General features: G+C 36.0%; 1 protein-coding gene across 1 annotated transcript in view; it reads left to right on the top strand.

The window, feature by feature from the left end:
* Positions 1-22,392, top strand: part of CNST (consortin, connexin sorting protein) — a gene marked incomplete at its 3' end in the record, with an annotated part of 60,119 nt that overhangs the window by 19,740 nt on the left and 17,987 nt on the right. The window contains exons 2-7 of the mRNA XM_084253648.1: positions 2,545-2,747; positions 12,511-12,541; positions 14,222-14,308; positions 14,751-14,865; positions 17,292-17,313; positions 17,491-17,587. Coding sequence (XP_084109774.1) covers positions 2,545-2,747; positions 12,511-12,541; positions 14,222-14,308; positions 14,751-14,865; positions 17,292-17,313; positions 17,491-17,587 — 555 coding nt within the window. The remainder of the gene's footprint in view (positions 1-2,544; positions 2,748-12,510; positions 12,542-14,221; positions 14,309-14,750; positions 14,866-17,291; positions 17,314-17,490; positions 17,588-22,392) is intronic.

Below are 22,392 nucleotides of genomic sequence, written 5' to 3'. Positions count from 1 at the left end.
CTGATGATTCATCCTATGAGGGCCACCCTGGCTATGGTGTAAGCTGGGAGTTTGGGGTTTTGTCCAGATTGGGACCTGAGCAGTGGAGGGTGGCTTACAACTGGGCAAGCCTGCGGCCATGAATGCTAGAGGTTGAGTCTGCAGGGACCAGCCTGCCCCTAGAGAAAGCCAGGACCCAAAGTCCATGGTGACTGGCCTGAAGACTAGGACTTCTTGCAAGGGCTGATCTGGCTGTATTTCTTATATACTGAAATCACTACAGAGATTTTGACATTTTAAGATTGTCAGATGTGGGAGGGCTCTGAGATCTCATCTAACCAATCCCTTCCTTTTAAAGATGAGGAAACTAGCACAGAGAATAAAATGTCTAATCCACTTCAAAAAATTGTAACAGAACTGAAGTCTCCGTTCCAATGTCCTTTTTCTACAAATGTCTCAACAAGGACTGTTATCTCAAGATGTAAGGGGATTTTGTAGTGAAGTCATCTTTGAAGGTCATCGTTTTCAAGCTCTAATAGATAATCCTTTTATGGTATGGATCTTGCTGGGTTTCCTGTCCTCTAAACCCAGCTATGAATAGAATGACCCATCTGAGCCTATTTCATACACCTCCTTTCAGTTGGTGATTAAAGTAGTATAGTCTTTCCGATTGCCTGTCTTGGACTTCTCCAGGCTTTTAGGATTTCTGTTGGTTATGTTTTATGATTAATATTTTTCTTTTCTTATAGATTTCTTTGCTCAGTCACATAATTTCATTTGCCAGCGCATTGTTTATAAATGGTACACATCCGTAACATTAATTATTAAAATAACTTAAAGGGAAAATAGATCTAACAGGAACCATAACCATTGTAAATCTACACTGTCCAAATTACTGAGATAATCCCAATTACATATATCTATTCCCTTTATTTAAGACCCTTTTTTCACCTTCTTTACAAAAGAGTGATAATTCCTGACCCTTTTCCTTACCTTTGAGATTCCTGTCCTCTTTGGTAATATTTTTAAGGTTTTACTGAAAATGTTTTTTTCCCAAAGAAGCATACTGTTCTCTTTGATAACTATGTGAGAAGAATTTAATCAACAGGAGTAAATAATTAGGGGGTGTCCTTACCTTAGTTTAAATGTCTTAGGCATAGTAGTGTGGCACCAGGGAAGGGAAATAAAACAGTAGTTCTCTCAGTTTCTTTGCAGTTCTCTGTGCAAAGTTTCTATTCCCACATTGGCACCACCACTGATGTGGCTAGAAAAATAGAAAGCAAAAGAATCACCCATTTTTGCATAAATATTATCTCTGCAAAACAGCAGGCCATCATGGCCTTGTACTTCCAGAGAACAAATGGCATAAAGTGCATAGAAAAGAATTTTCTAAAATATAAGGAATCACTGTAAGTGATTATTTTTTAAAAGCACAGCACTTGCAATTTTAGTACTAAAGACACTACTGGATACAACTGTGATACCATGGCATATAAATTATTGTGCTTCCAGAGTTATGATCTAATATAATAGAAACCAGGCCATACCAATTACTATAATGCAACCCAGCATAATAGAGGGCTGTATACAGGGCTCAGAGGAAAGTAAGTTTACGGCAGACCCATTATATAGAGAAATACATGGGTTTTGTTAGAGTAGAAGAGAAGTTAACATTAAGGGAAGGCAAATATTCCTCCTGTTAGAATCTGTAATTGCTCAGAAAGTCAGAGAGTACTTTACTAGGGAAATAAAGAATTGACTGGTCTGGTCAGATTGATTAGTGGGTTTATTTAGAAGGTAGTAGAAGACATGGCTCAAGTCTGTAGAGAGCATTCTCAATCATGGTGCACACATATTAAATTACTGAGAAAGACCCTTTCTGGAGCAGACTGCCTGAAGACAGGTACCTGCCGATGCTTTGATTCACTTTAAGTATGAAAATTAGAAATGACATTTCAGTGAAGGGTGACGTTACAATGCATAATTATTTTTTTTAAATTTGGTACATTTTAATTTTTTTATTTGGTACAAGAATTTGGTTCAGAAGCTGTGGGACAAGCATTTATTCTTCAATGATTTTTTTTAAAAGTCTGTATTACTTCTTTTTAGTGGAGAAAATGTCTTTGTGGCCCTTTGCTCTAGCATCTGAATTCCTGCTGCTCTTGTGGGATTGAAATGCTTTTCTAAAGTTATCAGACCAGAGATTAAAGAGGAAGGCTCAACTTTTTTCCTGTTTACTTCTGTGTTATTTTGGACTTAAGATTATAGTTAATACATTTTTCCATTGGAAGAGTCAAGTATTTAGTCAAGTTCTACCTAAGAGATCTTTCAGTCTTTTATTATTAACGCTGAATTATAACTCTGTAAAATATGGTTTATATGTATATTAATAGAAGCAATCAAATGTCAGCACAATCTAAATGGGGACAATAACTGGTGTCGGGGCTTTTTTTATATTATTGATTTCACTTGAAAATGTTATGATTAATAAACATAATTGTTTTAAGATGTTTCACCATGATGGAATTTTTACCCTAACGTTGGCATCTTATTTACTTCCTAAAGGGCTTTCTTCAGGAGATACGACGCCTTTAATGCAAGAAAATATACTAAGTGCAGCCACACATGCAATTAGTGAAGAGTCTGCTGAAATAAATGCAAATGATCAGCCAGAAGCCCCGAAGCTAGTTCTGCAGTCTCTGTTCTCACTCATACGAGGTGAAGTTGAGCAATTGGATTCAAGAACACTCCCCCTTTGTCTTCATCAGGTACAGTGTTAACCACTTCATTCTCAGTCTCGCTAAACTTCTACTACCATTGTCTCTAATAATTTAAGATTCAGTTCACTGTAATTGATTCTACCACACCTGTCATTGGTGAGTGAGAAACCTAGTCTGGACCGGTGACTGCTGGGATATTTGACATATGAGTGACTAGTGGCCACGCTTATTTAGTGAAAAAGATCTGTACAACTAATGTGGTGAGCATCAACGAGGTCCCTGAAACTTAACTGGGCATGTCCCTAAGAGAGCCACTGTGCAATAGGAGTCATGATCATATAGATAATTAATTGTGGAATTCTTTTTTTTTTAATTTTATATATTTTTTACATCAGTCTTCATTTTTGTACAATGTATGCTTTCTCCTCTCAGGTGTAGTCTCTGCGAAATTCCCACCACCGTTTAACCCGTGCACCATCACCATTGTCCCTTGTGTTCTTCCCACCCCTGCTTTGATCCAACTCCCTCCTTCTCTCCAGCAGAATGTCTCTGATTTATAGTTGCCTGTTAATTTTGATTTTTAATTTATTATCATCACTTTTTTTTTCTTCCTGATCCCTTATTTGGTACCTCTACATCCCTCCTATACATGAAACCATCCGATATTTTTCTTTTTCTTTCTACCTTATTTCACTGAGCATAGCCCCTTCTAGATCCATCCACGTTGCTGCTAACAACAGCCATACTATTCCATTGTGTATATGTACCACATCTTCTTGATGTAGTCATCTAGTTTTGGGCATTCGGGTTGTTTCCATAGCTTACGTATTGTAAATAGTGCTGCAGTAAACATAGGGGTGCAGGTATTCTTTTGAATTAATGTTTTTGAGTCCTTTGGGTAGATACCTAGGAGTGGAATTGATGGATCATATGGAAGCTCCATTTTTAGTAGTTTGAGGAACCTCCACACAGCTTTCCATAGTTGTTGGGCCAGTTTGCATTCCCACCAGCAGTGTAGGAGAGTTCCTTTTTCTCCACATCCTCACTAATATTTGTTGTTGCTACTTTTCTTAATATGTGCCATTTTCATTGGTGTAAGGTGGTACCTCATTGTGATTTTGATTTGCATTTCCGTGATAACAAGTGATGTTGAACATTTTTTCATATACTTGTTGGCCATATACATTTCCTCTTTGGATAAGTGTTTCTTTAGCTCTTCTGTCCATTTGTTGACTGGTTTGTTTACTTTGTTTTTGTTAATGATAAAGGTCCTCGAAATTATCGGGATAGAAGGAACATACCTAAACATAATAAAGGCTATATACAACAAGACCATAGCCAATCATTCTCAGTGGTGAAAAGCTGCAAGCCTTTCCCTTATGATCTGGAACAAGACAAGGATGTCCAATCTTACCGCTGCTTTTCGCTATAATACTGGAAGTCCTAGCAAGAGCAAGTAGACAAGAGAAAGACATATAATTGTAGAATTCTTAATAAGTGTTGAAATGGACGTGTCACAGTTTCAGCAGAAGCACAAAAATGCAAGATTAATTGTGTTCTGTAGGCATTAGGGAGAGACAAAGAACATGATGACTCTTGGGCTACTTTTTGCAGGATGTGTAGGCACTCATTAGATGAGCAAAGTGAGCTGGTGCAAGAAAAGTGATCCGCCCGTGCAAAGGCATGTCTGAGATGTTGAAGATTAAAATAGAAAGAGACAGGAATTGAGATTGGATAGCTGGTGACAGTACAGCTTTACTTTCAAGGACTGGGAGTTTTTAATTATTGGAGTGCCAGAATCAAATTTGAATTTTAGAATAAGCACTTTTATGATGATAAATTAGAAGATGGAGAACCTAAAAAATAGGAAGCCTTTAGGATGGTGATGAGGAAGCATTTTTTTTGAAGATTTATTCATTTATGCATACAAGAGCTGGGGTACAGGCCAGAGGCATAGGGGGTGAGAGGATTCACCAGAGACAGAGTGAGGAACAGAACAGGCAGATTGACCAAAGTACATTGCTGAGGGGAGCTGTGGGAGAGTCAGGAGAGGTACACTGCGCCATGTGGGTTTTTCCCTGGCCGGCCGGGGGAATCGAACTTGTGCTGCTGAGGCTGCAGACAGCTTCACAGGTTGCATCTTAACCCCTTGCACCACCAGGGAGGCCCAGATGAGGAAGCATTTTTATACAAGAGCTAATTTAGAAAAAAATGAAGATATTTATGTGTTGTCTTTCATTTTCCCTTAAAATGAAAGTAATTATTATATGGGAGTGGAAAAGGTTTCACTCTTTATTTCATTTACTTCTGTTTTTCATTTTAGCTTTTGCAATGAACAGTGAGTAATTTTTAATTTTTAAAAATTGAAATAGTTTCAAGGAAAGAAAATGTTTATTTTTCCAAACTAATATTACCTTCTCAATGAATTTAAAGAAAGCCTTTGAAAAATGTATACTGGTTTTTTACCTCTAAAGTTACTAACTTACTAATATAGTTGAGAAACATCAACACCAAGCAGCTTTCTAATCTTTTAGAGTTCCTTACATTTGTGCAGTTGATTCAGTTTGCAAAGGGTATTCAGACATCTTGTTATTGCACCCTACAAGCAACCTACAGAGATAAGTATTACCATCATTTGGTTACATGTGGTGAATCTGAGATTCCCTCACAAAGCAAGTTCCTTATGATTCCATTCAACCCAACTGTTTCTAGAACAGCTTGGAAGAAATTTGAATATAGGCTGTATATTAAATAATACATTGTAAATGGTGCTGCAGAGAACATAAGAGTGCATAAGAGTGTTTTTGTATTCTCCCAGGAGTGAAATTGCTGGGTCATATGGTAGGCCTAATTTTAATATTTTGATAAAATGTCACACTGTTTTCCATAGGGCTGTACTAATCTGCTTTCTACCAACAGTTCCTTTTTCTCCACATCCTCACCAACACTTGTTGTTTCTGGTCTTCTTGATATGGGCCCTGTTGTATCTCATTGTGGTTTTTTATTTGCATTTTCTAGATAATAAGTGATGATGAGCATTTTCCCATGTGCTTATTGACCATATGTGTGTCTTCTTTGGATAAGTGCCTGTTTAGCCCTTCTGCCCATAGTTTGATTGTCCCTGTTCCCTTCCGTAGGGAGTAGAAGCATACCCAGCAGAAAGCACCCTAACTCCTCTGCATATCGTTTTCCTCAGTCAGTGGCGTTCACCTCCACATCACTGAGCTGTCATATCCCCAGGGCCACCAAACAGGTGACATGATTTTCACGTAGCCTCCCACTGGGGACCACTATCTCCTGGTGTTTCTCTCTGCCCACCACTTGCTTAATGAAGCATGAATTTTTAAAATATCCTTTCTGGTGCATTTTCTGCTGGTCTCCACTTTCCAAGAGGTGTTCCAGTTTCACCCCAACCCAGTGAATCTACAGGCTTCAGTGATGTGAGTTAACTTTCATATTTATTTGTTTCACTGGAAAAAAAACAAAGTACTTCCTCTGATACCATCTTTGACCAAATTCAAAAATCACATTTCTGGACAGGTCAATGGTAACAATCTTGATTAGGCCTGATGATTATTTGATTTATTTATATCTCAAGTAACATTCCACTCCTATCTCCAAGGAACTTATCAGTTTGCTGAGTCCTATAGGTTATACTCCTTAAAAATCTCAGCCATCTGTTCATTTCTGGCAAAGTTTCTTAGAGTGCAGTAGAAATTTAAAAGGATGGACTTTGGTTCTACCATTTAAACTTAGTGGCCTTCAGGTTTTTCTTCTCTAAAGTTGCATAAAACCAATTGAAATAATGCATATGAAAGAACTTAACAGTGCTTGATATACAGTAAAAATCAAATATCATAAACATATCCTCAGAGATTTCTTATTAGAGCTGAAGAATAGGAATCAACAAGGAGATACTGAAGCTCACAGTAGATTAAAATATCAGGGCAATAGCAGTTAACAGCTGCCCTCCTCATCCCCAAAATAGAAAATATCCTGCTACCCCCCCCCCCCCACCAAGGAGACACAACTCAGGGAGAGATAAAATGACATTTTATTCATTTCACTAATTTCTACCACCTCACACTTTTTGTTTCACCTGGATTTGCTAGCTGTTGACATATTACCAATTTTTTTCTCCCCAACTACATACATATTTTCTATGAAAACATTTTACAGTAATTCTGGCATGATCCTCATATCATCACTAAATACTTGAACATGTATTTCCTAAGAACAAGGGCGGATACTCTCCTGTATAATCTATAATGCTATTATCAACCCCATGAAATTAGATATGATACAAAATTATTTAATATGCAGCTTACTTTTTTATTATATATATATTTTTTTATTTATACAAGCACTGGGTACAGTCAGAGCGTGGGAGGGTGAGAGAATTCACCAGAGCCAGAACGGGGAACAGAACAGGCAGACTGATGAAATACACTGCTGACGGGAGCAGCGGGTGCAACAGGAGAGGTCTGTGCACCATGTGGGACCCTCGCTGAGGGCCGGGGATCGAACCGGTGCTGCAGAGGCTGCGGGCAGCTTTGCAGCCCAGCACTCAACCTCTCTGCCGCCAGGGGAGGACTCTATATTATATATTTTTTATAGTCCAGAGGTCTTTTATTATTTTTTCACATCATGCCATGAATTCATTGGGATTGAGTTCCAGCAGCTCAGACTTCCTTCCATTCAATGGTCTTTCTTTTCTGGATGAGGGCTCTTTTAAGAGTTAAAAAATGAACCTTTATTTTCTGGAGCTTGTTGCATTACAATGTTTGTAATGAAACTTTCATCAAGTTAATTGGATTGTTTAATAGTTTTTATTTGGTTATCAGATTTATGCTTTATAGGTTTATGGATTTATTATACCCCACAGTACTAAGTTCTGTTGAATTTCTTTAAGCATATAGGAGAAGCTTAAATTAATTCATTTGATGACAGTGAGGCTTTTAACCTTCAAGAATGTGTAGGTAGCCTCCTATAAACACCTGCCTTAATATTGCTTAGTAGGGAAAAAAGTTTTGTAGAACCTTCATAGATGATTTCATATTTAACTGTGTTCAGGAAAAAAATTCATCAGATATTAATTCTTTCACAGCGCATTAAGAAACCTGATCTATAAGTATTTTGTTTTCCATTAGCTGGCTTATTTTCTTTGCAATATTCAGACACCTAGAGTGAGCATGTTTGTTTTATTTTTTCTGTTTTATAGCTCATTAATATTTTCTCCTAATGAAAAAGCTTTCTGTAGCACATTTCTGCTCTTCCATCTCTAATGCTCCCTCTTGAAATTCTTCAGTCTTTGCCCCTTGGGATCTCGTTCTGTATCATCGTGTGATCGTCTTTCTGTAAAGTACACTTTTAGTTCATGAAAATCCTCCAAAAGGTAACTGTGAAAGTGAAAAATCTCACATCTATTTCCATTTTCTTTTTCTTTTCCTTCTCTAAATCAAATAAAAATAAATAAAAAGAATAAACAGATTAAAAAATGTATTTTTTATAGTCCAGAGGTCTTTTTTTTCCCCCACACCTATCATGGAACTGACTGGCACTTCAGTTAAATATAAGTGTCTTTCTCTTTGACTTCCTTTTTTTTCTGATCATTTTCTTTCACACATTTGAGGAAGCTATCTTGACTCTCAGAGTGCTTAACATGCTCAATAATATGAGCATTAGTTTTCTTGGCAAAAGTCTAGCCCTTCACTTATTCATTTACAACAATGCCAAATGCAAATTGGTAACATAATAGATGCCCAGTTTTGCCTTGGTAACATTTGTGGGGGACTCCTTTTTGACCATTGTCCATTCCCTTGATATCCACAATATCACCTTTCTTGTAGATTCATGTGAATGTGGCCCAGAGAACAACAGAGGGAATCTTACTTTTGTAGGGTTCAACTAGAGGGAGAAGCAAAGGACTCAATCCCCATTTTTTACTGAAACTGAAAAATAAATATAAAATATAAGCATTAATGTTTTATACAGAAGTTTTTTAAAATTGGGTAAAAGAAACCTAAGTAGAAGTCAGAGGTAAGGTTAGGATAACCAGTTTGGAGAAGTAGGAGTACCATTAACAAATAAAGAATTAGAAAGGGAGAGTTAATTTTGGGACAATGATTATTTTTGAAGTGATATTATATGGGTGAATATGTACTAAAGACCATTGAAAATAAGACTATAATTACTTTTGATATATCATTATATTTTTAACTCTTAGGATGCTTAAAAATTCCATTTACGATCCTGTTCTTGGGTGTGATAACGTTTGATACCTTGACTTAGTTAATCTCACTATGGTTTAGCTTTGGTTGTGTAACTGAAAAATATGGTGATTACCAGGAGTTGTGGCAGAGGGGCCAGGGGATAGAGAGGGAAGGGGCTAGGGCACTGGCATGGGAGCTTTGATGGAGAGTGGATAAAGCATGTGCACATATGGAGATGTGAAATTGTACTCCTAAAATTATATAAATTTGGCAAATCAATAAAATTTGAGAAGATAAAAGAAATAAAATATAATTTAATGAACCCCTGAAAAATAATAACTGAAGTCATAAACTTGGAAGCTTTTCATATGCAAGTAAGAAGAAAAACATCAAGTGTTACAATCTATTCAGTGAGTTTTTACTGAAAGTAAAGTTTCAGACATAGTTTTACTATCCTGCTGGGCAGAAAATGGCTGCACTAGGATCCTCGAAACTATGTGAGACCATGGCCAAAGGATACACCTTCCTAATTCCGTTGTTATGGTTGTTGTCCCTGTCAGGTAGAAAAAACCTGAAATCAGAATAACCTTAAAACTGCTGTTCACAGTGATTTTCTAAAGATGGAGCTTCCATATGACCCAGCAATTCCACTCCTAGGAATTTATCCAAAGGATACAAAATCATTAATTCAAAAGGGCACCTGCATCCCTATGTTTATAGCAGCACTATTTACAATAGCTAAGTTATGGAAACAGCCCAAATGCCCAACTTACTTCTTCACCTGATTCTATTCTGCAGCTTGCACTTCTGGTTCAGGCTCAGACTCAAAAGCCATTTTAAGTAGTTACTACTATGTGCAGGGCACTGTGCCAGATACACATTCTCTCAATTGAATTGTAGTTGTTTTACAGATAAGGAAACATAGCTTATCTCACAGAATTGTAGTTGTTTTACAGAATTGTAGTTTTTTTTACAGATAAGGAAACTAAGAATTGTAGTTGTTTTACAGATAAGGAAACTAAGGCTTGAGATAGGAAATGACACAGCCAGGGTCATACAGCTGGTAGTAGTAGACGTTGAGCTAGAATGCAGACACATCATTCACTGCCAAACCCCATATTCTTTCTGCTCTGTTAGGCTTTGTCCCCAATTTAGACATAGAGACAGCAAAGAAAATCACATCTTTTGCCCTGCTGGACTTGGCCAGGGGTAGATATTTATAAGGAAAATATTCTTATTATTTATTTTTCAAACTGACCTTTCACCTGGAAATGCCTTTTACTTTTGAGGCATTAGGTTTCAGGACCCTTTCTTCATGGTTGCATTTATGGTTTAGGAACTGCCACAGAAACCTTAATGCAAATTGAAATTTATATATGTCTGTAGTGTCAGAAATCCTGGTTCCTAATAAGTATGGATCCCATCAAAACTTCTTAAATAAGAGCTATTTAAAAATAATTATGCGTCAGTGGTGCACAGATGCAAAAACAAAAGGAGAGTAGCTTTGAAGGGCCAGAGATTTAACCTTAGTGGACAACCTGAAACTATATCTCATGTCATATGTACTAGGGAAACTCTATGCCATGCCATAGACTGTACTGGAAGTTTGTAGATGAAATGTTGTCACTGACTTCTGTTATGTGTTACCAGTGATATGCTGGGCCCTGCTTGTACCAATTCATGAGAACTGTATTTGGTGACTTACGTCACATTGGTATCTTAGAATTGGCCGTGATGGGAGCAAAGTATTGACACCACAGATAAGCAAACACCACACTACAAACCAGGGCTCTCCCCAGCACACCAGAGATGATTATTAAATATGTATCAGTACACTTGCTGTCATAGTATCTGAAATTCTCATTTTAGAGGTTTAAAAAAAAAGTGGTTTGTATATTGGCAATTTGATTTGATTCAAACTAGTACTATAATATGCTTTTAGAACATTGATCTTATGAAAGATAAGCACAATATTGAAAGTCAGTTTATCCTTTGCAGAGTCCTTAGAATAGAAAATAAGTATAGAGTCAAACTCTTTTTTTTTCCCCAAAGATTTATTTATTTGTTTATACAAGCACTGGGTACAGTCAGAAGCGCAGGAGGTTAAGTGAATTCACCAGAGCCAGAGCGGGGAGCAGAACAGGCAGACCGATGAAGTATACTGCTGAGGAGAGCAGTGGGCACGGCAGGAGAGGTCTGCGCGCCATATGGGACCCTCGCTGGAGGCTGGGGATGGAACTGGCACTGCAGAGGCTGTGGGCAGCTCTGCAGCCCAGTGCTCAACCGCTGTGCCTCTGGAGAGGCCATAGAGTCAAACTCTTGATTAAACTAAATACTTAAAAAGAGGTGCTCATATCCAGATATTTATATTGCTTATGGAAAAATGGTAGATCTATAGAATAAATTTTAAACTAGGCAAAAAACTTTCCTTTGACAGTACCTACTGCAGGATTTGGGAAAACCTTTCCTTTGGTTGCTAGGTTTGACAAGTACTTCATTGCTCTGTGTATTGGCAGCTATCTGGAAAAATATAGAGTGAACTATGAATAAAGCATCCTTTATTTATTAGAGACTTGATAAAAATCAATGGAACATTTTAAAAATGTAAACTACTTACCTGCAATATTTTAAGTAAGACCACAGTTTACACAAATATTTTTGAGTGACTGCTTTCAGTTTTACCTGTTTATTCAACATGCTATCTATAAGATCCCAAAGTCATTATAATCAAAGACTTTTTTAATTGAAAGGGCCTTAGAATGAATTTAAGTAATAAGCCTCGGGAAGCAGATCTTGAGTCCCTGGATCCTCATTCAGCGCCCTATACATTGCACAGCACTTTGTAGACATTCTAAATGTCATCACTCAACTCTTTTTCTGAAGGCCATCACTCTGGCCTTTCTGAAAATATCAAAGCAAATCAGAAGTCACTGTCTCATGAGGTAGTTTGTGAAATAGAAGTAAAATTGATGGGGTTTTAAAGTTTCATGTTATGTACTCATAGCAGGAATCTAGAAAACCTAAATTAGGGACCAAAAAGAATAACTATAAGAAAGAAAAAATCAAAATCAACAAACAACTGTAAACTAGAGACACACTATGGTGGGGTGCGGGGAAAGGAGGGATTGGAGTCAAAATAAGGGGGGTGCAATTGTATGGGGAATATAAAAAGAAAAAGAAAAAAAAAGAAAAAAGTAAAAAAAAAATAAAGTATCATGTGATGTAATATATTTCAACCTTTTAATTTACAACATACAAAATGATTCATTCACTCATGTTATACACTTCTAAACCTCTCTATTTTGCATTCTTTGGAATTCTAAAGTCCAGTGAATCAATCAAGTTTACTTTAACTAAAATAGAATAGGAAGAATGAGATTTTATAAAAATCAAAGATCTTTGTCGACATTTGTTTTGCTTGAAATGAGTGGTTTCAGACTATACCTACAGTCAGATTTCCTCTGAACTGGTAAATGTAATTAAATAAGAATTTTCTTAGTGTAATGTCAAAGGCTTTCAAAGTTTCAAGGTCTTGATTTCTTCTAAATGTATCCCTTCATTGAAATGTTAATTTAATTTCCTTTTTTTTTAAAAAACAGATAGCAGAGTCCTATTTCCAGGAGGAAGACTGTATCCTTTTTTTAATTACAGGAAGGAATTCATAGAACTCTTAGAGTACTACCCACTTAAAAAAATTAAGTTGCACTTTCCATAAGTGTAGTGTATCAATCTATTCAAATTCAATCTTCCATGGATAAGGTCCAGTTTTACCAAAATACAACTTAAAAATTCAATGGATCTTCTTTCTTTTGAATTAAATAGTTAATAATTATATAGTAGAGCCTGTCAAGTATTTCACATATAGTAAATCTTGCAACTGTCTTTTTATAGCTATATACCTACAAAGGAAAAAAAAATGAATTCTTTACTAGTAATAAACAGGATAAAAATCAAGTGAAACCACATATTAACTATTGTATAGGAAAATTTTCTTCCTTCAGTTTCTTGGTTTCCCGTTTATTAAGTTTTTCTTTTTGAGGGATGACCCAGTATATACTCTCTAGAAAGAAGTATTACCGGCATCTGTTCTTCCTCATCTGTGTAGTCTCTTTTTCCTTTGGACCTGGTTGACTCTCACCACTTTTCACCATGACTTTCTCTCAGCAGTTTGACAGATACGCAGTTCCTATCTTGAACCTTATTAAGCAAACTCTGGTAACGACTTCAGACAGTGGCAGTTTCCTATTAAATATGTAGAGCTCGAGTTCTGGTGAAAATGAGGCTAGCCCTCTTTTTCTAACCAATTAATGAGTATGATGTAGAGCAGAGCAGATCTGCATCAACATCCCCAGAAGCCTATTAGAAATGCAGATCAGAGTTTCTGGTGACCAGACCCATGAATCTGTATTTTAACAAGTTTTTCAGATAATTTTGTGTTCAATAGAATTTGAGAAACATTAGTGAATTTTTAGTCATGGGGGTTGGGGAGTAAATGGAACTGTCCCTGTTTCTCCCTGGCCTATTTTAAGGCTTTAAGTAAGAGAGAACTCAACTGCTGAGTGACAGTGGCAAGGACAAAAAGCTAAACAATGAATTTTTCTCTTCCTTCTTTCTGGGTCAACATTTAGAACATTGCCCAAAGGAAGGTAGACAGATGGACAGTTTGTCATGACCCCATACGATGCTAAATGCTAACTGTGTGATGCGGATGAGAAGGCAGACGTTTCTGAGAAAATCTACATAAAAAGGGTATCACATGATAATTATGAAAATCTCTGACATGTTAATTACATTTTTACAAAAGATACATATGATGTTTTGCTCTGTCCTTGTTTATTTATGCAAACATTTGGACTTGTGATAGAAAAACAGTGAGAAGTAAGTACAGGATCAAGGGAGTTGAAATAAAAAAATCAAAACAAAACACTTGACAACACTCTTTATTAAGAGAGAGGAAGAAAGGAAACATTTCGATTCCCTGACTCCATGTGGATCCTATTTTCAAGTACATTACATTTTACTGACTGCTAGAAATACATTAGTAAGGAGGCATTCCTTCAGCATTAAAACCTTCTTTTAGTTTCTGTTGTTTGCTTATAAAATGAAATCAAAGTAGCTGCTGCCTAATATGCTACATTAAAATGTATCTGGTTCAAAACCAAGAAACATTACTTACCATATAGAAAATTATTTAGAGTGCTCTTATATTTTGGTAAGCATCAAATTACTCAGCCTATACAGGACATTCTTCAAATAAAGTGGTAAGAGAAAATAGACTGGATTTCTGTTTTCCTTAAATTTTTTATTCAGACGAGAAAGCAATGAAATTCATTCAGCTTGAACGATTGTATCATGAGCAATTACTTGCAAATCTCTCTGCCATTCAAGAACAGTGGGGTAAGTACAGACCAGCAGAATATGAAATTATCAGTAATGTATACAAATTGCTATCTAGAAAGTTAAAATATTTGACCTCATTTTCTAAGTCAGGAAATTGATGTTTCTATGTCAAATTAATTGTTGCAAAGAAAATAGCATTTTCATCATAAATCTATGTCATTATGAGAAAATAGTTCTCTTAGTATTTTGTTCTTCATAGCAATGCCAAGAAAAGAACACTTGCAACTATTCTCGATTCTTCTGACCCCTTTGCATTCTTTACTGGCTAATTTAGTATCTGGATAATATTTACTTACATTGAAAAGTAATTGCTTAGCAATTTCTAACTCTGTGTGATAATTGTGCATGTTGATCTTTATCAATAGAACCAGTTAGCTATTTTTTTCCTTTTAAATGTCTCTTTTAAATAGCCAGTGCCTAACAAATATTTTTAATTTAGAAACAAAATGGAAAACTGTACAGTCACATACAGTTACATCTCTAAGGAATTCAGAGAAAGGATTTAATGGTGAAGATTTTGAGCAGCTTACAAAATTTTGCACAACACATCAAGAGTAAGTGTATCAGTATTTGGTTAGAATGAATTGGAATAGAATATGAAGAAGCATTGTAGCATTGAATATTTAAATCGTACAATCTATTTTGCCAGTGTTTTCAACTGGAGAAACGAAAATGCATATAATAAATAATTAGGTTCTTTTCTCAGCTTTTATTTTGTTTCTTATATTGAATACAGTAAAAGATCAACTTTATATAGCTTCAAATAGTTGTAAATATAACTTCTGATTTTGATCTCTGGTTATAAGATTAGGCAATTCAGACAGACAAACTTGTATATTCAAATTTTTGTATTACAGCTGTTTGTCAATGTTTGTATATGTAGTAAAAACACATTCTTAAGAGTAGCCTGTACCCTGTACCAGGAAGAAACTACAATACATATTTAACCAAAATAATACAGAAGGAAAGCCACATTTACCAGATAATTTTCAATTGCTTAATTGATATCAAAAAGTTACATTTTAAAAACTAAATTGTAATAATAATAAAGCACTTAAAATACATATTTTTGATTATTATTTGAAGACTCAAAATTCTGAAGGTGAAGGAGAGGGATAATAATGATTAAGCTAACTCAGAAGGTCTTGGTGACCTAGACTTGAGTGCCCCATACAGAGGCTGAAAGGTGCCATTCTGTTAATAACTTTTTCTCCTTTTCCCTCAGAGTCACAAAGAGTAAACTTCAAAACTCTATTTGTTTATAGTAAAACAGACCCAAGTAATTGTTGCTTAGCTCATACAAGAGCTAGAGGATACCTTTTTTTTTTTTTTTTTAATAGAGGCATGCTTTTTTTATTTATTTGTTTGCTGGTTTGTTTGTTTGTTTTTGTTTATACATGCACTGGGTACAGTCAGAAGCGCGGGAGGGTGAGAGAATTCACCAGAGCCAGAGCGGGGAGCAGAGCAGGCAGAGGGACCCAAGTACACTGCTGAGGGGAGCAGCGGGCGGCAGGAGAGGTCTGCGCGCCATGCGGGACCCTCCTCTGGTGGCCGGGGAGCAGCCGGGGATCGAACTTTCGCCGCAGAGGCCGCGGGCAGCTTCGCAACCCAGCGCTCAACCGCTGCGCCACCGGGGAGGCCCAAGGATACCTTTTTGATCTGATTATTTTAGAGATCAACCTTTTAGGAATGATTTTAAATTCAGAAGCAACTCTCACAGTTGCTTCTTGTGATGGATAATTTGAACCTTTGAAATAGTGTTTTAAGGGATTCCAAAATATAACTTAATTTTTTAGCATGTTAAGTAGGTTAAATTGCAACTTAACAGAGTTTTTAAATTATGAAATCTTTTAAAATAAAGATCATTTTCTTCAGAGTATTCACTGTAGAGACCTTCCTTACCTTTCCCATATAACTAATAACTTTTTTATAGCTAACTTTTATAATTAACTTTTATAGCTAGCTTTTTATAGTTATTTAAAACATTATTTACTGAATATAATATGAGCCTGGCATTTTTATGCTTTAAATTTAATGATTCCTCCAGATTATTACTCTTAATTTTAATATTTAAAAATATTTTTGTTGTCCATACAGTAAAGTACACAAGCCTAATGAATCTTTACACACACACACACACACACACACACACGTATCCATACATGTAACTATCACTCTGACCAAGATACAGAATAATCCAACCCCTCAGAAAATTCTCTCATGCATATACCAAGTGAGGACCCACCCTAACTGAGGTCACCACTATCTGAGTGCTCTGCCTGTTCCATATTTTCATATAAATGTAATCATAAAGAATGAATCTACCTTATTTTGCCCATAGTGTCTGTTACATGTGCAGTGGTAATATGATACTTTATTTTTGTGTGGGTTCATTGTGTAGCAATTTATTTGTCCATTCTTTTTAATAGACATTAGGATTTTTCCAGTTTTTTAAATATTGTGATTAAATGAACATTTTTATGCCTGCCTTTTTGTGGATATGTGCATTCCATTGATATTATCTTGGGTAATCTCTAAAATATAATATTTCAAAATTACATTTTTGGCTATGTTTCCATGCATAATGTCAATAAAATTATCTCCCATCATAAATTTTAGACCATAATGATATAAACTGATATTTTAAAATGTGTGTATGTGATCACTAATACACTGTTAGTATGTGTAATACACTATTAGCAAGAGATTAGCATTTTTTTTTCTTGGTCAGCATCTCAACATTTGTAGCTTCTTTAGAAGTTTTCAGTAGTTATTGGCTATTTACAGAGATTAACACATGATATAAATGCACATTGAACTATGTGAACCAGTGATAATGTTTCAGCATTGAAAAAGTTCTGTGCTCATATTAGAATACAGAGAAGCTGCATTTTTTTAATGGCCATTTCTGTGACATTTGTTTGGAATCATCTTGCTCTTTTAGATTTTTAACTCTTTTCTTTCTTTTTTTTTAATACAGTCCTCTTTTGTCCAAATATAAGGTAAGAGATTGTTTCTTTTAAAATATTCATAGGAAAAATATTAATGTCATATGTCTGTTATGTGGACTGTTTAGAAAATAATAACACCTTTCTCAAGTTACTTTCAGCTTTCTAATTTAATCCAACAGTTTTTCCCTGTCCTGCCCCACCCCCCCGCCCTTTTTTTAAAATTTTTAGATAGCAGCTGTAGAAAAGTCCCTGGGAAGAAAATGCTTTATGCAATTAAAAATAACTGAAGTTCCAAAGGAAAAAGGAGCTACAGCCAAAGAACCTGGTAAGTTTTATACTTTAGTTAGAGAGGAATATAAGAGATGCCTGCCTCTTGTAACTTTACAAGTGCTACAGCTGAGCTGCTAGGAAGGGAGTTTTTTTCATTTACTGTATATATATATCTTCTAGAAAAGTAGCAAAGCAAGATTTTCTTTATATTACGTAATGTTGTTTAAAAATATCTAGTAGGGGGCCTCCCTTGGTGGCACAGCAGTTAAGCGCTGGGCTGCGAAGCTGCCCACAGCCTCTCAATCCCCGGGCACCAGCGAGGGTCCCACATGGCACGCAGACCTCTCTTGCCACGCCCGATGCTCCCCTCAGCAGTGTTTTCAGTCCTTCTGCCTGTTCTGCTCCCCACTCTGGCTCTGGTGAACTCTCTCACCCTCTCGCGCTTCTGACTGTACCCAGTGCCTGTATAAATAAATAAATCTTTTTTAAAAATAAGAATAATAAATAAATAAATAAATACATAAATACATAAATACATAAATACATAAAAATATCTAGTAGGGCCTTCCCTGGTGGCCCAGCAGTAGAGTACTGGGCTGCGAAGCTGCCCACAGCCTCTGCAGCACCGGTTTGATCCCTGGCCACCAGGCGAGGGTCCCACATGGCACACAGACCTCTCCTGCTGCACCCGCTGCTTCCCTCAGCAGTGTATTTCATCAGTCTGCCTGTTCTGTTCCCCGCTGTGGCTCTGGTGAATTCTCTCACCCTCCCGCGCTTCTGACTGTACCCAGTGCTTGTATAAACAAACAAACAAATAAATAAATAAATCTTGGAAAAAAAATATCTAGTAGTAGAAATTATAAAATCTGAATTCCTACAAAAATAAAATTATTTCTATGTTTTCAGTGGGTGGTCAGATGTATTTAACAAAATATGATGAGTTTGTACAAGGGTGTTCTGAAATAGAAAGGATATATTCAGACATCCTTTTCTTTTTAAAAACCAACAATTATTGTATGGACTTTACCAGAAATTTGTTTTGTAAATCTAAATATTTAAAATATCTATATTTTCATAATTTATCTATAGCAGTTTATTTTATTCTCTTTAAATTTATTAACATGGTATACTTAAATTTGCATGTATGAAAGGTTAAAGATTTTTAGAAACTTTTGTTAAAATAGTAATTCGTATTAGTTATAAAAACTTGAGAAAATAAATATAAATAAGTATGTTTGAGAGTGTCTCTTCTTTCTAATATGTGATTTTAGTACTAGTTTGCATTCCCCGCTTTATGTTCCTGGTCCTGAGAACCCTAATCAGTAAAGAGACAGCAGGTGTTTTGACTGAGTTGCCTAAAGAGGTAAAGTGGTAATGATACCCTTAATTTATTTTGCTTTTTTTCTCTTTACAAATTCCCTTTTAGTCCCCCACGTCTTTATCCCTTTTCTCTTTGAGGCAAAATAGTTATATTGCCTAAAGTCAATTATACTATACGCTGCTCTATCTCTTCTTTTCCAATCATTTTTATATTAGAAATATGTGACATGAGCTTCATAAAAATCTTAAACAGATAAAGTCACAAAATAGCCACCTACTTTGGGCATGGATGTGTCTCAGTCTTGCACATCAGAAAGAGTGCGATGATGGTCTGGTTGTTGAATTTGGCTTGGTGTTACTTTGATCGTGGCCTCTACTGTGGGATATGTGGCGCAGATAGGAAACAGACACCATGTTTCTGTTACTTGCTTTTATTCGTAACTAGAACCTAGACCTTCAAGTGAAAGAGGCATGCCTCTGTTACAAGGTGTGCTAGACCTTCAAGTGAAAGAGGCATGCCTCTGTTACAAGGTGTGCTGATCATAAAAGACTTCCACAGCACAAATATCTCACTAATAACCATCTTTTTTTTTTTAACTTTTTTTAAGATTTATTTGTTTATGCATACAAGAACTGGGGTACGGGCCAGAGGTGTGGAGGGAAGGTGAGAGGATTCAGCAGAGACTGAGTAGGGAAAAGAACAGGCAGATTGACTGAAATACCCTGCTGAAGGGAGCAGCAGGCGAATAAGGAGAGGTCTGCTGTGCCATGTAGGTAGCTCCCTTGCTGGGGATTGAACTCGTGCTGCAGTGACTGCGGATAGCATCATAAGTTGCGTCTACACCACCAAGGAGGCCCTAATAACCATCTTATGGAGAAGTGGAGATCTAAATTCTGGTTAAAGAAAATCTTGCCAACTTAGATAAAAGAGTATCTTTTAAAGAAAAATGTCAGTTTCCAGAATTAATTGGTCTCAATAGATTGGTTTTCTTTTGACTAAATCCACAGAAATATAAGAATAGAAGAAGAAAAGAATTATGAAATTATTTGTGTATAATGCATTGTTCTTGTTTTGCCTCATATTTCTGATTTCTAATAATGTCTGGCTTGTACTACAACCTAAACATTACCTTATTTTTCTTTACTCCTAAGCTACATATATAATGTGTAACTTGCTATTTTTTTCTTGGAATCTGTCATCTATCACTAAGTGGACAATTTCAGTTTTGAAACATATAGTTTTTCTCATACATAATTCATAATGAGTATAATGAGTAAATAAATCTTTACTCAAACTTTACAAATATCCTTTACATTTAGCCTGAGATAAGCATGATAAAGTTTGACCTGAAGTTAGTATCTGAATTAAGTATCTGAAAATAAAGCTGAGAATGAACTTAATTAAAGCATTCCAATGAAGTTTGACAGTGAATAGTTAGCCAAACAAATATTAATTGCTCTGGTCTGTATGATCGTCAAAGCCTAAAAGTAGCTATTATTTAATAATGATTTTTTAAAAGCCTGCAATGACAAATTTGTGAATGTACGTTCAGATGCAGAATTGTAGTTTAACCTTTCTACATCTGTTGTTTTATAGACTACTATTAAAAAAAAACCTTTCTAATACTGTACAGCATGTACTTGAAAACATGTAACAGCATGGTATAGTTTATTAAATTTATGAATTCAATACCTGGAAGAAAATACAAAATGCTGAGTCTTCCTTTTCAAATATTAAGTCTGAATGCTTCATCGGTCCTTTGGTCCTTGAAAAGCCCATGCAGTGCACTCATATTAGATTGTAGATTTAGCATTGAAACAGAAGTCTGTACATCTGCTGGGGAAGGAGAAGGCTATGGGAACACCAAAGCACTGCATTATAGAAAGTACACATTGAACCAAAAATGCTTTCTGAAAATATACTGTACATTATGTGACAAACATTCAGAATAAGAATCAACACAGGTCAAAGTAGTTTTCTAGGAAACCAGTATCTTATTTCTTTTAAATCATGTATATTGAAGATGCTTTTTGTTAAGGGAAAAAATGCAGCCAATCCACCCTCCACTTTCTTGTGTGCTTAAATATCTTGGAAATAAGTAATTATTACGTTAATTTGCTAGCAGTTTGTCTGCTTGGTAGGTTGTTGCAAGCTAGGGATACAGAACTATTTCAGTTCTATTTTTCATTTACTACTAGCTAAGCTCTGTATAATTAACTCATGTCTATCCATCTACATTAATAATATAAATAGGGAAAGCAGTGAATTTCAAATTGTGCAGAGGAAACTAGTTGATACTTTATTTCCAATAAGACAAATAGCAGAGTAATTACTATAAAGTCAATTAAAGCAAATAGTAAACCCTTGATGTAGCAAGCCGAATCAACGTTCAAGGTTAGGACATTTTAACTTCTAAAAGCATAACTGTGCAAATCTAGACATTCCTATGTAAGAGAAGCTGCTGGCAACATCAAAGCCCTTAAAGTGAAATACTGATTAGCTTTTGAAATGCACAGATTATGAAGAAATTCCAGTATCTTAGGATAGTGTCACAGTAATGGCTTCAGGATTCCCTTATTGATCAGAAACAAAACCAATTCATAAGTCATTAATGTTCTGAATCAAAAACCCAAATTTGAAGCAAGAAATGATAGACACAAAACCTGTATATCTTGTATATTCAGTCTTATTTTATTCTTTAAGACTCAATCTTATTCAATTTCAAACTGTATCTTAACACTTTAAATCTCAATTTATTCAAAGTTCTACTCTGCGCTTTAGCTCCCAGGGGTTGGGAGCATGTTCTGTTCTTAGTTGAACTAACTGGATTAGTGCATATATATGACTAAGTCTAGATTGTTCTGTGGAGATGTGTGGTGACTTCAGAAAACCGGCTGAGGAGGAGCTTACTACCAAGTTGTTCTCAGTATTAGAGTCCTTTAAGTAACTGACTCTCAGCAGGGAACTGCATTCCTCTGATTCCTCTGCTGTGGAGGCCAGTGTCCTGTTCTTTCAGGGTACCTGTGGGACTGTGGCCCTCCATGTTGTTTACATTGTGGATGTGTTTTGAGGACCATCTGCTAAACTTTTGGATACTGGGAGCTTGTGGAGGAGAGCTTAGCTCCCTGTCCACCTGGCTGTGGTCTTCTTTGTTCCAATCTACTCCATATTAACAGAGGGGCAAACCAGCAAGCTTAGTGACAAAGCAGAAAACCTAAAACTGTCCATGTTTTTTCTTGCAGTCTTCCAAACTTTGATTGATTCTTTGGGATTTGTAGAAAGTGTCTTGTTGGGTTGTGGGTTTTTGTTTTTGTTTTTTGTTTGTTTTTTCAGTTTTCTTTTTTTAAGATTTATTTTTTATTTATGCATCAAGAGCTGGGGTGTAGGCCAGAAGTGCGGCGGGGTGGGGATGGGGGTTTAGAGGAGTCACCAGAGACAGAGTGGAGCGCAGAACAGGCACACTGACTGAAATACACTGCTGAGGGGAGCAGCGGTCAAAACAGGAGAGGTCTACTGCATGTTCCGGAGATCGAACTCAT

This window comes from Talpa europaea (genome assembly GCF_964194135.1).
Source record: "Talpa europaea genome assembly, chromosome: 14".
NCBI classification, from domain to species: Eukaryota; Metazoa; Chordata; class Mammalia; order Eulipotyphla; family Talpidae; genus Talpa; species Talpa europaea.
The sequence above is the reverse complement of the archived record's forward strand: the minus strand, read 5'-3'. Positions and strand labels throughout refer to the sequence as shown.